The sequence below is a fragment of the Opisthorchis viverrini genome (assembly GCF_000715545.1).
Source record: "Opisthorchis viverrini unplaced genomic scaffold opera_v5_64, whole genome shotgun sequence".
In the NCBI taxonomy this organism is placed as follows: Eukaryota; Metazoa; Platyhelminthes; class Trematoda; order Opisthorchiida; family Opisthorchiidae; genus Opisthorchis; species Opisthorchis viverrini.
In genome coordinates, this window is record NW_008751720.1 from 1338255 (window position 1) to 1361827 (window position 23573).

The following is a 23573-nucleotide window of genomic DNA, read 5'->3' on the forward strand; positions in this document are numbered from 1 at the left end:
GCAGCGGCCATGTTTCTGTTCCATATAGTAATATGGAGCGCACCGCAGCATTGTAAACTCGACCGTTGACAGAGAAACTGATTTCACGCCCACGCCACAGGTGACGTAGGTTCGCAAAAGCTGCTCTGGCCTTCCCAATCCGGATGGAAATATCATCTTTCGCCAGACCAGTTTATCCCAGGGCATCGGGCCACCTTGGAGTTCAGAGGAAATTTCGTGGTTATCATTCCGCAAATTCTGAACGAGGCTGAGTGACTGGATTGCTTCGCTTTTGAAAGGCATTCCACCTCAACCGAGTCTTGATGGTTTCAAAGGTGACTTCAAAGGTGTGAATCTAAACATGGAGTTCCCTGACCAGCATATCCCAGTCTCGTTGGCGAACACGCGGTCATTTCTGGTTAGGTCCTTCATCTTGAAATGGCAACTGGTTGACTATGTGACCATCTGCGGCCACGTGACCGGTTCTCAATTGTTCAAATGCACTTGAAGTCAGGTGATTCACATCTAAAAGTCGCAGTAATGTGGGTCAGATGGCCGGAGAAACTCAATGACATTCAAATGTTCCAAGCACCTGGTATCTCAAACTAACACACATTGAGGCTGGTTAGAACAAAATGACTTCAACATTTTTGTAATGCACTACTCNCGAACACGCGGAATTGTATCCAACATGCTCATCAGGTCATTTCTGGTTAGGTCCTTCATCTTCAAATTGCAACTAGTTGAATATGCAAATCCATCTGCGGCCACATGACCGGTTCTCAATTGTCCAAATGCACTTGAAGTCGGGTGATTCACATCTGAAAGTCACAGTAATGTGGGCGAGATGGCCAGAAAACCTCAATGACGTTCAAGTGTTCCAAGCACCTGATATCTCAAACTCACACACCTTGAGGCGGGTTGGAACAAAAACAAGACCATTGAACCATCAAATCGACCAGAGGCGTGGGGTGATGAGTTCAAACCCAACCCACACACATAATTCAAACCAGCTTTCTGTGATGCTACATGTCAGCGTGACTTCATTTTCCATGCATTTTACAGTTTTTCAGGCCAACGGGTCGAGCAACAAATGTTGAAGTTAGCGAAATACACTCATTTGCAAACTAATTTGGTTTTGACTGGAGACTCACCTGGAACCCAGCTGAATCTCTCGTTTGTGGTGTTCTCAGGCAACTGAATGTGCTGCACCAGGTCGCCTCATGTTTCAGTCACTACGAGATATCACGATACATATATATTCTTGTAATGCACCATCGCGATATCTCGAATATCATAGCGACTGAAGCACGAGGCGGCCTGGTGCAGCACATTCAGTTGCCTGAGAACACCACAAACGAGAGATTCAGCTGGGTTCCAGATGAGTCTCTCGAAAGACCAAATTAGTTTGCAAATGAGTGAGTGTATTTCGCTAACTTCAACATTTGTTGCTCGACCCGTTGGCCTGAAAAACTGTAAAATGCATGGAAAATGAAGTCACGCTGACATGTAGCATCACAGAAAGCTGGTTTGAATTATGTGTGTGGGTTGGGTTTGAACTCATCACCCCACGCCTCTGGTCGATTTGATGGTTCAATGGTCTTGGCCAAGCGGCTGAGTACTTATCAGACTGAATGAACAGAGACTATAGCGTCGCTAATTTTGTGCGATTTGGTTTCAAGTAGAACATAAGGTTGACGGAAACTCGGTGCCTGATGAGTCCCAAGAAGGGCAAAACAGGTGGTTGGCTGTTGACGAAGTTTCAGCAACCTTATGAGTAGCGCATTACACTTCTTCACCCGGGTTTCACATTCAGACGATCGCGTTCCTTGTCATTCTTCCTCTCTCTACCTCGAATCTATGCTGACTGACCGATAGGTTTCAAAAGATAGGTCCAAAGATGACAGTTGAAGCAGATAAATTAACAGCGACTCTGTCATTTGATTCGACTGATTCGGTTCACCTTCCAGAAGCCCTTTCGATCCTCACGGGTAAACAGAATATCGACAGACTTCATAAGCCAGTTTTACGCAAAAGCTGTCAACCGACAGGTCAGTGTTTCACACCTATTTCTGACGATCTGACTATTCTCACTCTAGTCTATTGCTCCTACAACTTCTTGGAGATAATTCAATAATAACTTTTTTTTTAAAAGTTCACAAGTGGACAAAGTGAGAGCTCGGGTAATTTAAGCTGTTGTCTAGCACAGAATCAGTCAGTTAAGAACGCAGATGGGTTGACGAACATGTTTTCAGCACGGACTTTTCAAGTCATACAATGTTAAAGGTTAAGAGAACAGTATTTAACATATTTGAATGAGCATGGTGTAAATGGACAGGAAATCGAGTGAAAGAAGGCATTGGCTACCTATCAAAGAACAACGAGTTCAGGTCAGCGCGGGTGTTGCTGTAGTTGTGTGTTCAGCACAGGGTGCATGTATGATGGAAGGTGAGTTGGACCATGGTAAGTAAAACAAACGAACAAAGCGTTTCTGCCGACGGAAGATCGGGTCGCGATGTCTTATGGTGATACCTTCGACCACTGCTATTGCGCGTTGCTCTACTGATCTGGGTTGATTAGCCTGCACCTTGTAAACAACGCGGAAACTTTGGCTGGGTATCACGTTGTGTGTGGTGTCAGCTAAGTGTTGTACTACCGAACTGGTTATCGTCCTTCTAGTTTCAGAAACTAGCCAAGGTGGATTGTTTTCCTTCGTTCTTTGGCCGAGCTGTCTAATCGTGCCTAGTCCGATGTATTCCGCTTCACATCAGCGTGGACAGGCACTCGATCCTTGAGATTAAAGGGACACAAACGATTGCTGGTGAACCAGGTTCGGATTGTTGCGACCGGGGATATTTTGTCGAAGAGTTTTCAGCAACCTTGTGAGTAGTTTCCTTTATGAAAATATACTGCGATATCTCGAATATCGTGCCAACTGAATCATGAGGCGGCCTGTGTACAGCACACTCAGCTGGAGGACATCATAAACGAGAGATTCCATTAAGTCTCCCGTGAAAACCAAATTGATTTGCAAATGAGTGTACTCTACCCCCTCTATTCTATTCACAATGGGATGCTTGGCGATTTTCACCGCCTCGGCCACCAGTGGCTGTGGTGTGAATCGTAAACCCCGTCTCAGGATGTCCACATTTTCTAAATCTATTCTATGCCCAGTGTCAAGAGCATGCCCTGCCATTGCTGAATCTTTGACTAACGCCTGATACTCCTCTGCGTTTCTCGGTGGCCTGTTAATGGAACGCTTATGCTCACCGATTCTGGTGTGCAATTCCCTGGCTGTCTTACCCATATACACCTTCGTACAGTCGTTATATTTCATTTTGTATACACAATTCCTAGTCCTATCAACCGGAAGGCGATCCTTCAAATTCACCAACACAGAGCATAAAGTCTTCCCCTTCTGGAAAGCTACTCTAATGTTAGCCGTATTCAGTACCCTTCTAATGACTTCAGATGTCACTGTTTTGTATGGAATGACCGCTGTTGCGATCCACTCCTTGTTGGGCCTTGGTGTTGGCACCAATACCCGTCTTAGTTGCCGGTTAATTAAACCCACTGGGTATCCACTATCTTGAAGTCGCTTTTTTACCTCAAGTTCTGCTGCTCTTCGGTCGACCTTCTCTGTACACAGTGCTCTCACTCTCCTAAACATCGCTGAAGCTATGCTAGCATATACTGCTTTTGGGTGTGCAGACGAGTAGTTTAACACTGCACCGCTATCTGTTGATTTCCGGTATGCAGTTGTTTTTAATTTCCCATGCAGTCAAGGAAAGCTAGTGTACCCGATGTGGACCCTAGCTCCATGCTAACTTAACTAAACTATCGTAAATCTTAGTCATCCCCACTAATCAACAAACAGGGACATCAAACTGAACACCCAGCACTGATCAAGTCGGCTAGTCATAAGGAATATCACGGAGGAGATTAAAGGGACACCTAAAACCCAGTCAACCTACTTACTTACTCACTTAGCCTGACGAAGCTTTTGTGTCAAAAACGAGAAGTTGCCCAGCAATAAATCCACCGATTGTTCACCAAACCCCTCTGAAATGTGAGGCGGCCTTTTTGCAGCACATTCAGATGATGAATATCACAAACCGAGAGATTCAGTCCAGTCTACTGTGAAAAACAAACTGATATGCATCTGGTTGTGTTTGTCGAAATCTTTGGACATTATCAGACATTGGTCTACTGTGGGCATCGCTTAAGAGTACAACTTAGCTGCACCTCGTTTCCTCGCCTCAACCAACCACGTGATGCATATGAAATGTGTTCACGTTTAACTGACAACATCTAATTGGAAATTTGTGTTTCTTTTCCACAAGCGTTCTTGTTGTCAGTTCCTATCCAGATTGCCTGAGTGAATGTCTGGAGGTATTGGCACCTCGGAATGATTGTGATAAGCTAGCACCAAGTCCCTTCCCCGTCCACCTTTACTCTTTTCTTTACAATAAGGCTTTCAATAAATCACGGTTGTAAGGCAGTGAGGCATCGGTGTTGAACAATGATGGCATGCTGACGAGGATGACGATGCCACAAGCTACACTGTTTACCCCCAACTTTCATGCACCGGTTCCTTTTCAGGAACAGTAGCAACAAGTTTGATTCAACTCATTCTTTCGTGAAAAGAACTTCTTCGAAAAATGCTTCGTCCCTGTCGATCAAGATATTTCTCATTGTCTCCATTTGTTCAGCATTTCTGAAGTTCTTCGGCCTTTCTGTCATTGCTTTCATACATAACTGAACCGGGTTTTCACTCGCCGAAGATTTATCTTCCAGAAATTTGTTTAGCTTTACTTAAGGTCACTGAACAAAAGTTGTCTTTCAGCATTTCGATAAAGTTCATTTTCTACCGGAATAGTCATTTTAGTATATATGCTGTTGCTTACAGAAGGTTTGCACTGATAAAAAATCGTTCGGCTGTGACACCTTTTCGGTGCCTAGCTGCCATGTTACGCGAAGAAAGCACAAGGGCTGAGCTACTTCCAGGTAGCCCAAGCACAGACAGGAGCAGTGGAGAAGCGGAAATTGAGTTCGAGCCACGGAACTATCTCAAGTTCCTTTGATGGGGGTCTTTTGTATTGGCGTAAAATTTACTGCTAATGATTTTAACAAACACACTGTTACCCAAACCTTTGCTGTTTCAAACAGGCATTTATACATCCCCATATTTTCAACCAGTCATGTCTCGTCACTCCACGAAAATTCGGAACAGCGTGTTTGGGAATGACCTTTTTTGTGATTTGATCGGCCGTACGTTGGGCATATGTCGATTTCACAAACATGGCAGTTGGGTTTGTGTGTTGGGTACAGTTAAACGCCATCACCGACAGTGTCAGACATTCTGTCGCTTGTTTGCCTTAACGTGTTCATTCTATGAGGATGGGGTAACTGTCGATTGGACCTTTGAGTGGAGCTGTTGTACCATTGGCATCGAATTAACGCAATACTGCTTTGAGCTATCACGTGACTATCCGGCCGTTTGTCGGTGTACAAGTTAATCATCTAGAGCCACTGTGAACGAATATCAGTTGATTTCTGTTGTCACAGTCGAGGAAGATTAATACAGTCGATAATATAATTGATTAATACAGTTGAGTTCCTCGTGAAAACTAAATTGGTTTGCAAATGAATGTATTTCTCGGAAACAGTACGATTTGGGTTCAAGTAGAACATAAGGTTGACGGAAACTCGGGGACCGCGTCTATCTGAGGAGCCCCAAGAGGGGCGAAACCGGTCGTGGGCTGTCGAAGAGTTTTCAGCAACCTCGTGAGTAGTTTCCTTTTGATTAATACATGTTGGATCTCTTGTAAGAACCGCACAACTGACTTCTAAGTAAAACCTTCTGAGATTTGCATTGAGTCTGCATGACCCACGTAAAGGCAGGTCCCCTGATTTCACTGTTCGTTCCTAAGTAAAAATCATTGCAAATCCGTGAGTGATTGACCAGGCTGTCTAGTAGGTTGAATACAAGTAGTACGGTTGATTCAGGCACTGTTTGCCATGTTTCTGAGCACACATCATCCAGTAATATTTGCGTAATACCATTGTGATAAAACGTTCTCATCTACAAGGTGCTCCTGTGAAAGTAAGGGCCTCCAGTTCTCCAGAGCCATTGATTTTTATCTTGTATGTCACTGAAAACTTCGAAATAATTTCAGTATATTCAGGAAACTGATGAGAGAGGAAGTTAAATCTACTTAATGTCGTGAACCCCGTCATAGGAAATACTCTTTCCACAATGACGGTATATCACCATAGTGCGTGGTACCCACGAGATTCAACCCAAATAACAGTTTTTCAGCATTTGATGTCTCTTCTACCTTCGGAATTCGGTTGATTGGTTCTTGAATTTCAAAATGGGCATTTTGGAACTCTGTGTACCACCCATGAAAATTCCTAATTAAATTCTGTATGGCAAACTGAAACAGAATAAGATGCATTGCAGATAATGCGCTGGCATGGTCGAGCCTCACATGCGTATCTCCATTTCTTTCGAAGTTCCGAAATAGCGGCGCACACCTTCAGCATATTGCCATGTCATCCAATCTGAATCAAGCTTCAAGGTATTGGCTATTGATTTGCCATCGATCGATCCTTTGTCATAGATGTTACAATTACGTGCCTGGGAAGTGAAAAGTGTTCAGCCTGCACTTGGTACACAAAAATATGTCTGGAACCTTACATGATTATTTTAGGTTTGTGCCAAGCTAATTTTCTCAAATGTATTCGGAATAACTGGAAAAGTAAAGTGGTTTACATTAACGTAGAAAATCACATTTCTCTACTATGTGGCATTTTTTCTACAAGACTTACATGTGAAATTCCAGTTTGGTGACCCTATTTCACCTGACAGTAACAGCTGACTCACGATCTCTCTGACAACCGAAACGAGATTGAGTTGTGCGGTTACGAAGAACTGTCTGGTCTCTCGGGTGAGCTGCAAACTGGGAACTGAGTAATTACAGAATTACAGACTAAACGGTATATTTTCACATCCGTATGTTTGGTCTTCCATCAAATTTAGCTGAAACCCTCACAACTAGTCCAAATTTCGGTGACACCCAAAAATTAATAGAAGTGTAATGGATCAGATATGTTTTCAAGCCATCTACACTCTGTGCTTAAAAGTCAACGCCCAAAAATCATAGAAGAATTTGGCGTTCGTTCTTGGACGATGTCTCTAGTAAGTACAACGCTATAGTGAGCTCTAATCATCCTGAAAAATTAGTCAGATAGCAGATACTCCACTGTCTCAAGTTCTTCAACCGTTGGGTTAATGGTGTAGTCTTTCAATTCCAGCATTCACGCTGCCGTCATCAGGAGTACTTTAATAGCCGCAATAACACATTACATGTTGTGAGGAGATTCTGAATTTTCGATCGATATTCCGCCATTTTAAACGGAAGCTTTGCTGTGGAGCTAATAAGCTTTGCCCAACTGTTTCATCCACGGTGGGTCGTGGAAGCAATTCCGAAAAAAAGACTTTAATGCACTCTACCCCTCGGCTGACGTTTCACACTTGCACTGTGATTAATTCATGCTCCAACTGGATATAAAGCATCAATGGTTCCAGTACTCAGCTTGCTTCACGTGATTTAGTGTTGAGCGGGCCCGTGAGTGGCTTTTCAGCTGGAAAATTCATGCGCCTTACGGGACGCTTTTTTCCAAAACAGTTGCTCAAAGTATCTCATCTAAGCACAAACAAACACTACTGCTGAGCGGAATCTGAATTTTTACGATACTTGTCAGATGCGCTCTGATGTTTATTCCCAATCGACAGGTGATCACGTGATGTGAACTCCCCTCTAAGAGGACTACTGCTGAGCGGAATCTGAATTTTTACAATGCTTGTCAGATGCGCTCTGACGTTTATTCCCAATCGACAGGTGATCATGTGATGTGAACTCCTCTCTAAGAGCCAGTTGCTCACACCGCTTTTAGTCGCTTGCGGCAGAGGGGCTTAGGCTTTAACTACTATTCGGGAGGTTGCGAATATAAAAGCAATTATCAGCAAACTCAGCTGTGCTGGTCATTGCAGTTTTCCGGAATGGGAACCCCGAGTCAGGCCCTATCAAGGGTTAGAGATATTGTCAGACCATGGCCCAGTCGCGCCCTCAATGGCACTCATGCATCCGAGCAATCGCGTTCAATGCATAGCTACCCTCCCAATCCCCCCACTTAACAGTCACCTATAGTGCATTTACGCACTAATTTATCATCCTCCAATGCGCAGCTACCTATCCCACCTCCCCGAATCATCGGTGAGCGAAACTGTGGCAGTTACAACCACTGTACGACAAGTACGCGGTTATTTCGGCTAACAATGATGATGATGATGATCCTACAGATTCATGTGTTGTTCACTGCTGATAATTTCCCGCCAGGATGTGACAACCCCACAAGGCTTGTCAGCTTTTCGGCGTAGGTGGACCTTACTTACAGGACGACACTTCACTGGTACATTGTTGTTGCTGCACTGTTGTTGCTACACTGTTGTTGCTGCATAGGCAGTCCAAAGTTGGAACACAAAAATCCTCTTACAGCGACAAGTTATGCTTTTGTTTCTAGGCGTTGAGAACTAGGTTTTCGTTGGTGTGACTATGTCAGCGTCATGAGTATTTCAATAATTCAATAAATCTGCAACGTGTCTGAGTGCTATTCATTAATCGACAAACGCCATGGTAATCCTCCGACCAACTGCTGCATCCTTTAGGCGCACAACCCAAAACGAACCACGAGGGCTTATTTACTGCAAGCTGGTAAAAATTCACATGCAAGTGAACGTCAGCTAGAGATGAGTTCTCTTCACAGAATGTACTCACCTCAATCCTAGACTGTTTCACAACAATGGTCAAGAATTGTATGAAATTTATTCACCATAACACATAGTGAGTAACAATGGAGGGCGAAGTAGCAGACTCTACTGTGAGCAATATATAACCCTGATCAAAATGCAATACTGGGAGAATAATACAAATGAGTTGGATATCGCTGCTTTCCATGCCCAATTCAGAGTGGCGTAAACAGAGAGGTGACCAACCCTTGACTTGGCAGAGGAATAAGAAGGAGACCACGAAAGTCTTGGGTGCCGTCGGTGCTACTCGTCTTTCAGGATGGGGACTGCGTGATCATCAGTGTGCCTGGTTGGAGACACTACAAGATATGGCTGTCGACCGATTATGGTGATGATGAATATCGCAATATCGGAGGCAACTAAGTATCTTGGGGGGATGAACTTCATCCACGAAGCCCAGGTAAGCCCATTGACCTTGACTTTCATTTGTCCGTAGTTTTCATTACGTGTAACTAACTTTCCCAATCAAGACTTGCACTGTTTAGCTCTGAGAAGTTTTCGTATGCTAAATGAAGATGTACAGCTAAAATATGGATTTTTTTGAAAACGCGAAAGTTAGGCAGGCTGACAGATTGTCACGATGTAACTGAGATTAGTTACTGACATGATTTATATGTCTTGCTGGCAGTTATCCGCTCAGCTGGCATTTGTTTGCTTGACTTAAGCATGCGCTCGTTGAGTAATCCATCTGTCTACGGTGCACAGATCGTGCCTCTTTAGGTGATTGTATCGCTTTACCATTCCTGTACGCATAACTGCCAATGTAGTGTATTCCAAACATGGCTGCGAGTCAACGCATGGGTGTACCAGTCTGCTAACAACACGCGATCTACGCTCCCCATCATGGTCTAGAGGAAAGGGTCAGGAAACAAAAATGGTTCTTAGACAACCAGTAAACTTTTGTTTCTAGACCAAAAAACAAAGTCGAGTGTACGCGAAGAGACCTGCTCGATGAGTACCAACAAGCACCATACTATTTCCCAAAATGTACGCGACTGATACTCAGCCGCTCGTGGTCGGAAGGTTAAGTGTTCGGACAACTAGCAGGGAGGTTGCGGATTCGGAGCTCCCTTTCTTCATACAATCGAATAGATACGGACCTTGTCCTGCGCTGAAAGAGGTTAACATACATCAACTCCCCTTCATACATTTAGTAAGAGCAGAAAAACAAAGGGTTATAGAAGCGGCTGAACTCAAAGCTTCATTAGCGTATATATATATATATATATATATATATATATATGTATATATAGGTGTCCCATAATAGACGCAAAAAATATTATTCATGTTAAAACGTTAACACCAGTTTAAACATTTATCATTCTTTACGTAGACATACATACATTATGAAGGTTGTTAAAAAATTTGCCCGTTTCTTCTATAACATGCTGGAGGCGGCATGAGATGTGAGACACAGCATGTTTAACTTCTTCAGGCGTCATTCGTGCACACTCTACTTCAATTCTTGCTCTAAACTCCACCAAATCCTTCGGTTCATTTTCATTATATACGCGAGCCTTGATCATGCCTTGAAGATGCCATGGTGCTGAAGGACTGAAGTTGCTCGATGGCATTCTGTAAAATGGGCGCTCTTTCGTCACTCAGAGACTGTCTCCCTTTGCCAGGAAAATCCAATACAGATCCAATGGACTCAAATTTTGCAATCAAGAGTGTAGCGATGAAAGGATCTTTGATGAGATCATGTTTGGTTTTGCAACCACGAAGTGCAGCGGTGGCGGTTTCACCAAGGGAATAATAATTTCACAATTTCAATGCGCGCACTGACACCCATCGTAAATAAAAAAGAATGTCAACACTTGCATGCACAACCTCCTTTATGTGGCTAACAAAAAATTTCGTTATCTTTTCTTTGACTGGCTACGTTTACTAACCCAATCAAATTTCGCGTCTATTATGAGACATTCTGTATGTATATATGGGGGAGGTTCTGTGCAGCGTAAAATTACTTCTTCACTAAGCGAGCGTTAACGAACTCAAAGTTTCTTGTTCAATTCAGTAGTCAACAAAAGTTCATGAAAGTAGAGATAAACGACAAGTGAGATAAAGACGAGGCTGCCTCACGGATCTTCCCAAACAAACTCCACGTAGGGCTCAGCTGGGTTCCACGCTTACAACAGCACAGTGTGCAACGAAATATTTCATCTAATTCACAGTGATGACGTCACTGATGACATACTACTAGGAGACCACACCTTAAATAAAAATAGAAAACAGTCCATAAATTCACTCATTTGCATACCAAGTTGGTACTGCTGATTTCTGCTTCCTTTCACCCAGTGCTTGAATCCGTAATCCCCGTTTTTGCTCGATTTGAACCAGTAATAAAAAGCAAGACAGTATCCAACAGAAACCTTTTTGCTTCTCCAACTCAGTGGTTCTGGAACAGTTTACCTCTGTGTCCTGATAGTTTCTTCATTCAAGTACCATCGGTTAACTGAACTGCAAGACTAAAACAGATAGAAGAAAATTCATCTGGACGTAAAATACTACTCATGATGTCGCTGAAAACAGACTACCGCTATCGTAAACGAGAGTTTCACCTGAATTTGGTGTGCAAATGAAACTATTTGATGAATTCTATCCACCTTAGGTCCACGTACAACATGAAGTTGCGCCTGACTAATGAGCCTCAAGAGGGGCGAAACCGGTGGTGGGTTGTGAAATAATTTCCGATTATGAGTAGTATGTTACATCATGAAAATGTATTCCGAAATCTCCAAGCTGAACGATAACGTGGTCTTGTGCAGCATATTCAGCCAGAAAAGGCAGTCGTAAATAAAACATTAAGCTGGATTTAGTCAAGCATCCCTCCTTGTGCAAATTAGAGTATTTGGCTGCAAGAAAGAAAGAAACCCATCCAAAGATGAGCCACTACCCGCGCACGTCGATAACGGACTGATGATCAGTCTACAACATTGGGACTTTCGACTTCTGAAATGTGAAGTTTGTTCCGTGAAAAGAACCATGCTGACTTCGGTGTACATGTTCGCCGCTGACCGTGACATTACCAACGCAATACACGAGAGTTTAGTTTCTTTGAAATTCCGGAAAGTATTCGCGAACCTTTTGGACAATCGAAACTATGACCAATGGCTTTCGAATGGTAACATGTTCTGACCATACCATAGACTACTTTTCATTCTTCTGAGATACGGTCATAAATCAGAATTTTGTTGATGCCCATTTGGTTACGCAGTTTTCTTTATCAAGTCCACACAGCAAACTAAATATGGCTCCTTGGATAGGACACTCATTGCCAGGTGGGTACAGATTACCCTGGCTGGAACACACACACACCTATAAATATACACAATTAAAAGTTGCAATCTACTGATCCAATGCTGCAAGTGATGTACGTTGGCTGCTTTGTGCGTGATGTGATAACCAGTATCTTCACTGTGGGCCGATTACAGTTTGAATCAACAAAAACCTGACGTATCCCTGTCACCTCTGTTTCGTTCTTCACCACAGTCCCTCACTGCCTCTGAACGGAGCAGTAGCTCCCTTCTGTAGGAACTCTGTTCCAGCTAGTATTTAGTGAAGTACTACCTTTCGAAGATTATGTAAAACGTTGTTGGCAGCCAACGTTGTGGAAACCTTAGAATGCGCAAGGCAGAGCCTTGGTAATCATCCAGGCTTACTGGTGACGCAATCTGTTGTCAGCGAATAGCTGAGCTCGGCTAACAGAGCAGTGTCGCCTGATCAGCCATCAGCGACACAGCCTGTCTTAACAAGCACTCCTGGAAATTCAAGCACACTCGCCAAAGATTTACAGACTGATTGGTAACTGATAGAAGGTTGTTGCTCTGTTCTCCGAGCTTGACAATTGATTTGCAAATGTTTCGTCACCACTCGAGGAGACATCTTCAGTGCGCTGTTGGTTGGGTAGTCCCTCTCTTTGTGTCTGCGTTTGTGTAGTTTACAAAGAGCAGTCTTTGCGCTGTAACCTGATTGGCCATTGACTCTCAACCTACCTGGATTCCGGTTGGTCCGATCCTAGTCCATATTGCGTTGTGGTTTGTGTTTTTTGCTTCCTACGGCCAGGCTACTGTTGGAATTGCCGTCCATTGTTGTCTCTTCCGGTTGGCCTGTTCGTGATCTGTATTGCGTCGTGGTCGGCTTCCCTGTTGTCTGATTGGTTGGTGACGAAACGTTCGCAAATCAATTGACAAGCTCGGTGAACAGGTCAGCAGTCACCTTATCAATTACCAACTAATGCACCCGAGCTACCAATATTCTAACACATTACCATTTACAGACTAAATGTATGTAAAGACATGTCTGGTAATATACATGGCAACCCTCAAATAGCTGACGACCGTATTAAACAGTCTAGTCACTGGCAGTATATTCTCACCCGCGAAACCCATCTTCAATGAACAGGAATGGACAGATCTGCTCGGTTTGTCTGACCGACATCAACTGCAAACAAACTCTAAATGAAGAAAGAAACCGGTCAGGAGTGAGATAGATGCACTAAGTTGACGCCTGAATAGCAACAGATCCAACTCACTGGTAGTGTGAGGATGTTGTTTTAGTTGAAATTTCATCTTGTCTGTGAAGTTAATTTACGTTGAAGCGCCGAGAAGCATTGCACAAATTTTCATTCATATTGGGAATTGTCAGCGGTGCGCACCTCACAAAAATCCAGTCGGGAGGTTAGAACCCACGATTTCCCGGCCAAATGGTTGAACGCCTAACCATTCATGCACGAGCGGCCAGCTTTGCGCAGTAAATTAATATAAACCAACCAAAGCGGAACGCGAATTCCACACATTCCGCAACAGCCTGCAACTCAATTGATAGAGTGCATCGACCAATGAATTAACGAAAGTCAACAGTACTCACAAGTGTACTTTATTAAAGGTCTATGCACTGCTGACCATCACAGCTCCTGTATTGTAATGCGTTGAGACGCGGTGCCTACAGAGCTGACCTAGGTATGAATTCGACAAGCATTGGCGTCAAGTATCACTCTCAACACTACTGCACTATTTGTGGATGGAGGATCAGTTACCATATTCAACAGTTCATTTCGGGAATTTGGAAAAAATTGAATTAGGGTTCTGAGAAATCTTTTCGATTGAATATCACAGTCCTTTTGCGAAATCCGCTGTTTAGACGCCCCTATCCTGTACCTTTTCCAATAGGATACCGTTACCCTAGGTGATGCAGAAATGTTGACATTGTTGGTGGGTGATAAAATGTCGGTGAAACATAAACAAAGCGAAGGAATACACATACGACGTCTGAAATTCAACGCTAGCAGCTTACTCTTAGTTGTAATTTACTCCATAATGACTGGTCCCAACCCATTAGCATCCCCTGCTGTGCAACTTGATCAGGCCATTCATGATTACACTGACTGATGCGGTTTTCCCATTTTCTTATCTATAAAGCTCCCATCAGTGTATCACTAATACGTTTCTACGCAAGTATCCGTATTGATGCGCGTCAGCCATGTGCAAAAAAGCCGAACCTCGCGCGTCAATGGATCCTTGAAAATCAGGTTTGCCGCGGAAATCGGAGGCGAGGGCGGCAGGTCGTGCTCGCGAAAACTTGGGTTTCATACTACTCACACCGTTATAAGTACCTTATGTGGCGCGTGCGATCTAGTGAGCTATCGATCAAGCAGGTGTTGTACCAGAGACTATGGGAAGTGGAGCGCCATGGCTTTGGTCTCATTGAAGCCCTTGAAGGAAACACGCCACTTCCTGCATTGACTATAGTAGTCTGGGTGCTGGAACACAAGCAAACCACTGACCAGGGGTCTTCCAGTTGTGATGACTTAACCAAAGGCCCCTTGGAAATCACTCGATTTTGCCATGGCTTCAAACTATAAAATACTCTACAAACTTTTAAAATATGAAACTAGCCGAGAACTCCTTTAACGGGACTCTGAATTTTTATTGTTCAGGTTCACTTTTTCCAAGGGTTGTAATACATAATACCATACCTGGGGAATAATGCACCGACCCAAGTCAAATTTGAAATGCAGCCACTTGTTGACCGCCGTAACATACTTCAAAAAAAAACATGGTAACCGGTGGTAAAAATCAGATCAATAATTGATTTCAGCATGCAAATAGTTGAAAGTAAACTGCCAGTGCTAATGTGATGTTATGCCGTCATTGATATGGGATGCCGTACAAAATTTCGTTTATTCTTCAGTAAACCTTTGGCAGTTCCAACAGAATTACTTTGATTTTTTCGGATCCTGAAATTTGTCGAAAAGAACAGTATAAAAGACTCATCTTACATTCTAGACCCTTACTCGTAATGCACTTTTTGGAGTGGGGTCCACTGCAGTTGGGCCTTAATACACCTTTCCATGATTTCATGGCGGTTTTGTGTTGGTTGATCACATGGTAGTTGATCTGTTCGCCGCGCTTAGTAGTTGGTTTACAAATGTTTCGTCCCCAGTCAAGGAGACATCGTCAGTGCGCGGTTGACGGCGCACTGACTCCAACTAGAAGTAGGGGGCCTTCCGTATGATGCACTGTGTGTAAAGTAGTGGAAAGTTTGGACAATAAATGTTGACCCGGAAGAATCTTAGTCCTGTTTGGATTGAAGCTGGGTCTTTCTAATACGAATTGATTTTACTCTCCTCATGTTCGCATACACCAATACTGAATCTTCCCATTTTGGAGTGCTTGGTGTCTATTGAGGATGGATCATTCAAGGGGCTCACAGCCTCCCCTACTCTACTTGGTTATGTGTCAGGAGAATTCTACGAGATTATAGAACGTTCCACTTGTGAATTTCCCAATGGTTGAGTTGCAGTCGGTCTAATCTGTATTTGTGACATACAACTAGGACTGTTTATTCAGGTGCTCTCAGGATCCTACCTATCTCAGAATCCTGAAGACCAGCCGTTGTGCCCTGGAAACTCTGAATTAGCTGACAGTTGATTGTAGTGCGGTTCAAAAACTCGAAAATTAGATTCAAAGTATTCTACTCGTATTTACATTTGATTTGAAACCGGTCCACAACGCAGACACTCACGTTTGAGCAATCATTCCGCCTTCTCCTGATTTAGTTCATTCCGGCCGGTTCAACGATGTACAGACTTACGTAACCAGACGTTATGCACTCTCGCCTTTGACCTAGAGGCAGATAGTCGGGAAGCTCATCCGACAAGACAGCATTTGGCACTCTTTCTCCTGTAGCAACCTGTACAGCCTGCCTAAAGGTCTAAATCCCATGGTCTTCTAATATGAAATGAATAAACTCGCGTGTGGACTGACAATACGCACTTGGTTGTAGGCAGGTAGCAAGTTTGTATCTGGTTCTATCTTGGGCCTTGTGAAAATCACACACTCAGCGGTTTCCGTTTCTGAAGTTTTCTTAACTTTCATATTGGCACTGTGATCAAGTGGCTAACCAGCAGTCTTTATTCGGCACCCGGACGACGCAACTAACCAAGGCCTGATGTGTCACAAAGATGAACAAGCACGTGATGACCTTTGCCAATCGGATCAAGCCAAGTCTAATTTAACCGTGATCTAAATAACTTGTACTTTTCAACCCCAACGACAAGCACGAAAGCCTCTGATTGCTATTTACCATCATCATCCTCAGCATGACATCAGTGTTCAACACCGATGCTTCACTGCCGTACAACCATGGTTTATTTGAAAGCCTTATTGTAAAGAATAGAGTAAAGGTGGACGGAGAAGTTAATTAGTGCTAGCTTAGCACAATCATTCCCAGATGCCTATACCTTCAGACATTCACTCCGGCAATCTGGATAGAAACTGACAACAAGAACGCCACTGACATCGGTTGGCAGCCATATCCTGTACTGTCTCCAACCAGGCACAGTGAGGATCACGCGGTCCCCATCCTGAAAGACGAGTAGCACCGACAGCACCCAAGCGTTTCGTGATTTCCTTCATACCTCTCTGCCAAGTCAAGGGTTGGCCACCTCTCTGTTTACGCCACTCTAAGTTGGGCGTGGAAAACAGTACTCTCTTCGGCAAACGGTGGTTCGGCATGCGTAACACATGTCCCAACCAACGCAGCTTCTGGTGCTGGACACATTCTTCAATGGAAGTACCCGTTACACAACCGAAAACACGCTTTCTAACTGCCTCGTTACGGATTCGCTGACACCAACCCACACGAGCTATGGTTCTGAGACAACGATTGTCGAACACCTGAAGACGTCTCAGGTCCGCTGCTCGAATAGGCCAAGTCTCACAGCCATACAACAAAACAGCCCGTACTGTAGCTTGATACACACGTCCCTTCAGATTCAGGGATAAACCATTCTGACGCCATAGGTGTCTCAAGTTAGCAAACGCGGCCCGAGCCTTGCAGATTCGTGCATTCACCTCATCTGTCACACTGCAATCAGAACTAATACAACTTCCAAGGTACGTAAAACGCTCCACAACTTCCAGTACCTCTCCCTGGATTGTAAGGGGCGTGTTCAGTGACTGCACGTCCACAAGCATGACCTTACACTTTGTGGGTGCAAAATGCATACCAAAGGACGGGATGACTTTGGTCAGTTCATCCAAGAATACTTGCGCCTTCTCCTCCTCTTCGAACATGAGAACGATGTCGTCTGCATATTCCAGATCGACAAGGTTTTCTTCACTGGCTATTTGAACACCAGGGTTTTGGAGACCCTCCAGCGTTCGTCTCATTATTTCATCGATCACGAAGTTAAAAAGGAATGGAGAGAGTGGGCATCCCTGACGGACACCGCTTTGTGTGCGGAAGCTTTGGAGAGCTCTCCGTACACTCTCACACGTCCGGAAGTCTGAGAATACAAAGAACTTATGATGTTTACAAACTTCCAGGGCATTCCTTGGTGAGCAAGCGTCTCAAGAAGAAGACACCGGTCAACCGAGTCGAATGCGCCTCGGAAATCCAGGAATACTAGAATTGTGGGTCGCCTATACGTATGGCGTTGTTCTAGCACCTGACGCAGTGTGAAGATTTGGTCGACGCAACCCTCACCAGGCCGGGATCCCCCTAGCTGCTCTCGAGTCAGTATCTCACGAGCACAAAAGACGCCAACGATTTTGTTACGACAGGGGTCAAGCTGATCCCTCACTACACGCTCCTCTTTTGAAAATGGGCACTATCACCGATTCCCCCCAGTTGTCTGGGACAGACTCCTTTTCCCAAATGCAAGCAAACAGATCGGACAAGCGCTGACTGAGGACTTCACCCCCGTCTTTGAACAGTGCAGGTGGAAGGTCATCCGGACCGGGAGCTCGGTGGCGCTTGAGAGAACATATGCAGTCGTAAACCTCCGCGGCCGTAGCTGGTCCCACGTTCACCGTCCAGGGTTCTACTTCACCTGTGGGCTCTAGATGAGTGCCAGCTGGTGGCCACGACAGCTGCTATTTATAATTTCAAGTTTCGGCTATTATCTTTCGATGGCATTCCTCATAGCGCAACCGCCGATTATATTTTGCGCTGCCCAATAAAGTACGGTTTCCTTCTTAAAATACACTCATTTGTACACCGGCCTCGCTTTAACGGGAGATTTGGTTGAGTCTCCCGTTCAAAGAAAATTAGTTTGAGGATTTCGTGCTCTCTGGGTTCAAATAAGCATAGGAAACTGCATCTCGATTAGCCCCAGGAAGAGCAAAATCGGTTATAGACCGTCTAGGAGTTCTCAGCAACTGTGTGCAGTTTCCTTCAAGAAGACGATTCGTTTCTTTAGTTACTTGCTCCTTACAAATGATGTGATTCAAAGTGGGGCAGTAATTCAGCATACATTGTTCACTGCCTTGTGGAAAGCATGGCTGACCTCTTCCTGGTTCAGGAAAGAGATGAAGTGATGGTACAACAATGCCCGTTGAGGAATCATTGTCGTGAATACATATCAAGTACCCCATAGAGGGTACCTCCTCTTGAAAGGACTGACTGATAACGACCATGCCGCATATTTCCCACACTGTAAGAACACTCAATAAGATGCGGGCAGTTTTGAAAATACGTTATGTACTTTTTCGTTTCTCCCGTAATCAGTGTCTTAGATCACCAAGTATTGATTTCCATTACCGATAATTGACAACATACAATAATTTATATATGTAGTGTTCACCGGCCTAATACTCTGCGTCGATCTTTGTGCCATCTAACTAAATTCCAATTGAAATCCAAAAAAGGTTATTTACCACGATAATTTATATTAATGATGATTAATCACGTGAGCCAGATGGGCTAGAAACCTGATCCTGGCAATCCGTTCACGAAAAACGGCACGTGACATGGGCTTGGCAAGCCCACCTACCGCTGAAGCAATACCAACTAAACGTGAGCGGTCAAATTTGCACGTTCGAAAAAGGCAGACTTAACTGATTGATTTGCTGTCGTTATAACACGTCTTTCAGCTGAGTTGACTAAACGAGCCCGTCTAGAGTTCACTTTTTCCAAAGCGTACAGTTTCACATGGTATTCCTCAGTATATGTTATCTCTCTAAGTTCACAAAATCGATAAGTGGAACTCCATGTTTTAGACAGAAAAGTTGAGATCACAAGAAAGAAAGGGTATTCTGGGGCCTCTTTGTCCCTGAATTACGTTCATATTTTTACCTGAATCCAGTCAAAACGCACCTGCTAATAAGGTGGTTCTGTGTATCAACACCGCTTGTGATCGGAAACGTTGGGTGTAACAGACTGTTTAAAACTTTGGTCGGAGACAAGTTACACTTTCGTTACCCTGTTCCCTGTTATGTGCCGAGCAATTCGTTTTGATGACCCGAACATGCTAGGGAGCTTTTACCTCGAAAGCAAAGAACACAGTGGGACAAATTCTATGCCTTCTATGAAGAATCAACAGACGAGTTTCTTTTCTTTCCGCATAATAAAGTACACTGCAAAGTTTGCCGGTTTTAAACTTACAGTCCCAACGCCAATAAGTCAAACTGGAAGGGAAAACAACGCTGTATTGCACCGAAAACCGCTCAATGACCGACGGGATAGTGGTTGCCATGATCCGTAGGACGCCCGGATGACCTCTCACGGTGCAACCTCTGCGAAATCAGTTGATGTAACGCTTATGTTACCATGAATGAGCTTGACTAAGCGGGTCGCATACCATAGTTTCCTGCTCGTTGAATTTCGAATAATGCGAGGCCTAAATAACTCAGATAATAGCTTGTGCGAGATCATGAGTAGCGATAAACTCTTGATACGCGAGTAAGAAAAAGACTTGGTGTACCATATTTTAAAGTGAAGTTTCATTCACAGTGCACGGCTGTAAAGTTTAGGCATAAAACTAGGTTGGACCTAACCCTGAGGAACTGCTTGGCTGCCGCATTTAACATGGATCTTATTCAGCGGCTTATACTGACTCTTTTGGGGGTATTCACTAAAGGTGTCAGATTTCTTGTTGGTAACCTTGTCCAAGCTCTGCTTGCTTTCACTATTTCGCACCAAACGACAGAAGGATTGAACTCAATTTTCGCTCTTATTAGAGTGAGAAGAGCGTGTTATCAGCGCTCCACCAACATGCAGTGGATGCCTCTACGTCTGAAAAGGCGAACGCCTTCACCCTTGAGATATGCGATTCGAATGCTAGACTTCTAAAAAGAACAGTCCGTCAACCGATAGATTCTTATCTCTTCACAACTTAGTTATCCCAACTGAATTCAGGATATCAGAAATCGGGTTCAAACTGGTCTCCTGAGGTTAATGAATTGATACATCCGCCAAAGACGAGGATTAGTTGTGTGATGGAAATCCCGTGACAAGAAACCATTGTTCCACAGAGGATGCGCCTCAGATCGTTAGTACGGGTCAGCATGCCAGACCTCTAATAATCTGTCGATATATTTCATTTCCCCAGAAAGCTGTGACTCTGTACAGATGTTATATACACAGGATGTCTCATATTAAACGCAAAAAAACTTCAATTCAAACATTTAGCATTTTTGTGTGGACCTACGTGCATTATGGAGGTTTACTGTGAATAAACTGGCATTACAAAAGATGTTGAAAAAAACCACCCCTTTCTTCTATAACAAGTTGGAGGCGGTATGAGATGTGAGACACAGAATATTTAACTTCAAGCGTCATCGTGCACACTCCCCTTCAATTCTTGCTCTTTACTCCACTAAATTCTTCGGTTCATTTTCACGATATACGCGAGCCTTGATCGTTCCCCAAAACCAATAATCCAGAGGTGTGAGATCGGGTGACCTCGCAGGCCAAAAGTTTGGAAATCCACGAGCAATGATTCTCCCATCAGTAAATTGTTCTTGGAGGTAAATTCTTACTTGGTTTGAGTAGTGAGGTGGAGCCTCNTATGTGCCGAGCAATTCGTTTTGATGACCCGAACATGCTCGAGAGCTCTTACCTCGGAAGCAAAGAACACAGTGGGACAAATTCCATACCTTCTATGAAGAGTCAACAGACGAGGTTCTTTTCTTTCCGGGATGCTTCCTCTTAAACGATTTTGCGCATAATAAAGTACACTGCAAAGTTTGCCGGTTTTCAGCTTACAGTCCCAACGCCAATAAGTTAAATTGGAAGGGAAAACAACGCTGTATTGCACCGAGAACCGTTCAATGACCGACGGGATAGTGGTTGCCATGATCCGTAGGACGCCCGGATGACCTCTCACGGTGCAACCTCTGCGAAATCAGTTGATGTAACGCTTATGTTACCATGAATGAGCTTGACTAAGCGGGTCGCATACCATAGTTTCCTGCTCGTTGAATTTCGAATAATGCGAGGCCTAAATAACTCAGATAATAGCTTGTGCGAGATCATGAGTAGCGATAAACTCTTGATACGCGAGTAAGAAAAAGACTTGGTGTACCATATTTTAAAGTGAAGTTTCATTCACAGTGCACGGCTGAAAAGTGTAGGCATAAAACTAGGTTGGATCTAACCCTGAGGAACTGCTTGGCTGCCGCATTTAACATGGATCTTATTCAGCGGCTTATACTGACTCTTTTGGGGGTATTCACTAAAGGTGTCAGATTTCTTGTTGGTAACCTTGTCCAAGCTCTGCTTGCTTTCACTATTTCGCACCAAACGACAGAAGGATTGAACTCAATTTTCGCTCTTATTAGAGTGAGAAGAGCGTGTTATCAGCGCTCCACCAACATGCAGTGGATGCCTCTACGTCTGAAAAGGCGAACGCCTTCACCCTTGAGATATGCGATTCGAATGCTAGACTTCTAAAAAGAACAGTCCGTCAACCGATAGATTCTTATCTCTTCACAACTTAGTTATCCCAACTGAATTCAGGATATCAGAAATCGGGTTCAAACTGGTCTCCTGAGGTCACTGAATTGATACATCCGCCAAAGACGAGGATTAGTTGTGTGATGGAAATCCCGTGACAAGAAACCATTGTTCCACAGAGGATGCGCCTCAGATCGTTAGTACGGGTCAGCATGCCAGACCTCTAATAATCTGTCGATATATTTCATTTCCCCAGAAAGCTGTGACTCTGTACAGATGTTATATACACAGGATGTCTCATATTAAACGCAAAAAAACTTCAATTCAAACATTTAGCATTTTTGTGTGGACCTACGTGCATTATGGAGGTTTACTGTGAATAAACTGGCATTACAAAAGATGTTGAAAAAAACCACCCCTTTCTTCTATAACAAGTTGGAGGCGGTATGAGATGTGAGACACAGAATATTTAACTTCAAGCGTCATCGTGCACACTCCCCTTCAATTCTTGCTCTTTACTCCACTAAATTCTTCGGTTCATTTTCACGATATACGCGAGCCTTGATCGTTCCCCAAAACCAATAATTCAGAGGTGTGAGATCGGGTGACCTCGCAGGCCAAAAGTTTGGAAATCCACGAGCAATGATTCTCCCATCAGTAAATTGTTCTTGGAGGTAAATTCTTACTTGGTTTGAGTAGTGAGGTGGAGCCTCATCTTGCTAAAAGATGGTCGATGACTTCTTGTGCTACTTGAGTTGCGGGATAACATGCATCTGCAGAATATGGAGGTAACTGTCGCCGGAAACCGTAGCATCAAAGAAAAGGGGACGCAGCAGACACTTTGAGGAGAATCCCATCCACACACAGAATTGAGGGAAATGGAGAATATGGGTGTGGCACTCGTGAGGAGCTTCATGAGACCATATCACGCAATTGTGCTAGTTGATTATGCCGTCCACAGATAAATTTGCCTCATCGCTCCATAAAATGCTGGGAACGATTTCTTTATTGTCCAGCAGCCAGTTAGCGAATGTGACACGTTGCTCCTTGTCTTCTTCCGTGATGTTTTGTAATAAAGTGAAATAAATGATACCGGTAGAGATGAAGGTGGCGTCTCATAATACGATGCACACTGGCGCGGGGAATGCCAGTCAACTGAGACACCTGAGTTAGTGAGCGCTCTGAAACTGAAGTTGCTCGACGGCATTCTGTACAATGGGCGCTCTTTCGTCACTCAGAGAGTTTCTCCCTTTGCCAGGAAAATCCAATACAAATCCAGTGAACTCAAATTTCGCAGTCAAACGTGTAACGCTGAAAGGATCTTTGATGAGACCATGTTTGGTTTTGTAACAATGAAGTGCAGCGGTGCCGCTTTCACCAAGGGAATCATAGAGTTTCACAATTTCAATGCGCGTACTCCATCGCATCGTAAATAGAAAAAATGCCAACACTTGCATACATAACCTCCTTTATGTGGCTACTATTAGTAAAAAAATTTATCTTTTTTTCAATTGACTACGTTTACTTATCCAATCAA

The 23573-nt window shown here is 43.9% G+C and overlaps 2 protein-coding genes across 2 annotated transcripts in view; both read right to left on the reverse strand.

The window, feature by feature from the left end:
- The window catches only part of T265_13411 (hypothetical protein), a gene marked incomplete at both ends in the record, with an annotated part of 8467 nt that extends 6548 nt beyond the window's left edge, over positions 1–1919 (reverse strand). Inside the window, 3 exon segments of the mRNA XM_009168765.1 lie at positions 44–237; positions 1255–1444; positions 1852–1919. Coding sequence (XP_009167029.1) covers positions 44–237; positions 1255–1444; positions 1852–1919 — 452 coding nt within the window.
- A 2416-nt stretch (positions 1920–4335) lies between these two features.
- T265_13412 (hypothetical protein) lies at positions 4336–12943 on the reverse strand (the record flags this gene model as incomplete). The annotated part of the gene is made up of 5 exons (XM_009168766.1): positions 4336–4453; positions 5590–5828; positions 10366–10542; positions 12634–12871; positions 12914–12943. Coding segments are annotated over 5 exons (801 nt in total), but the record flags the coding sequence as incomplete, so codon positions are not given.
- Between the last annotated feature and the right edge of the window lie 10630 nt (positions 12944–23573).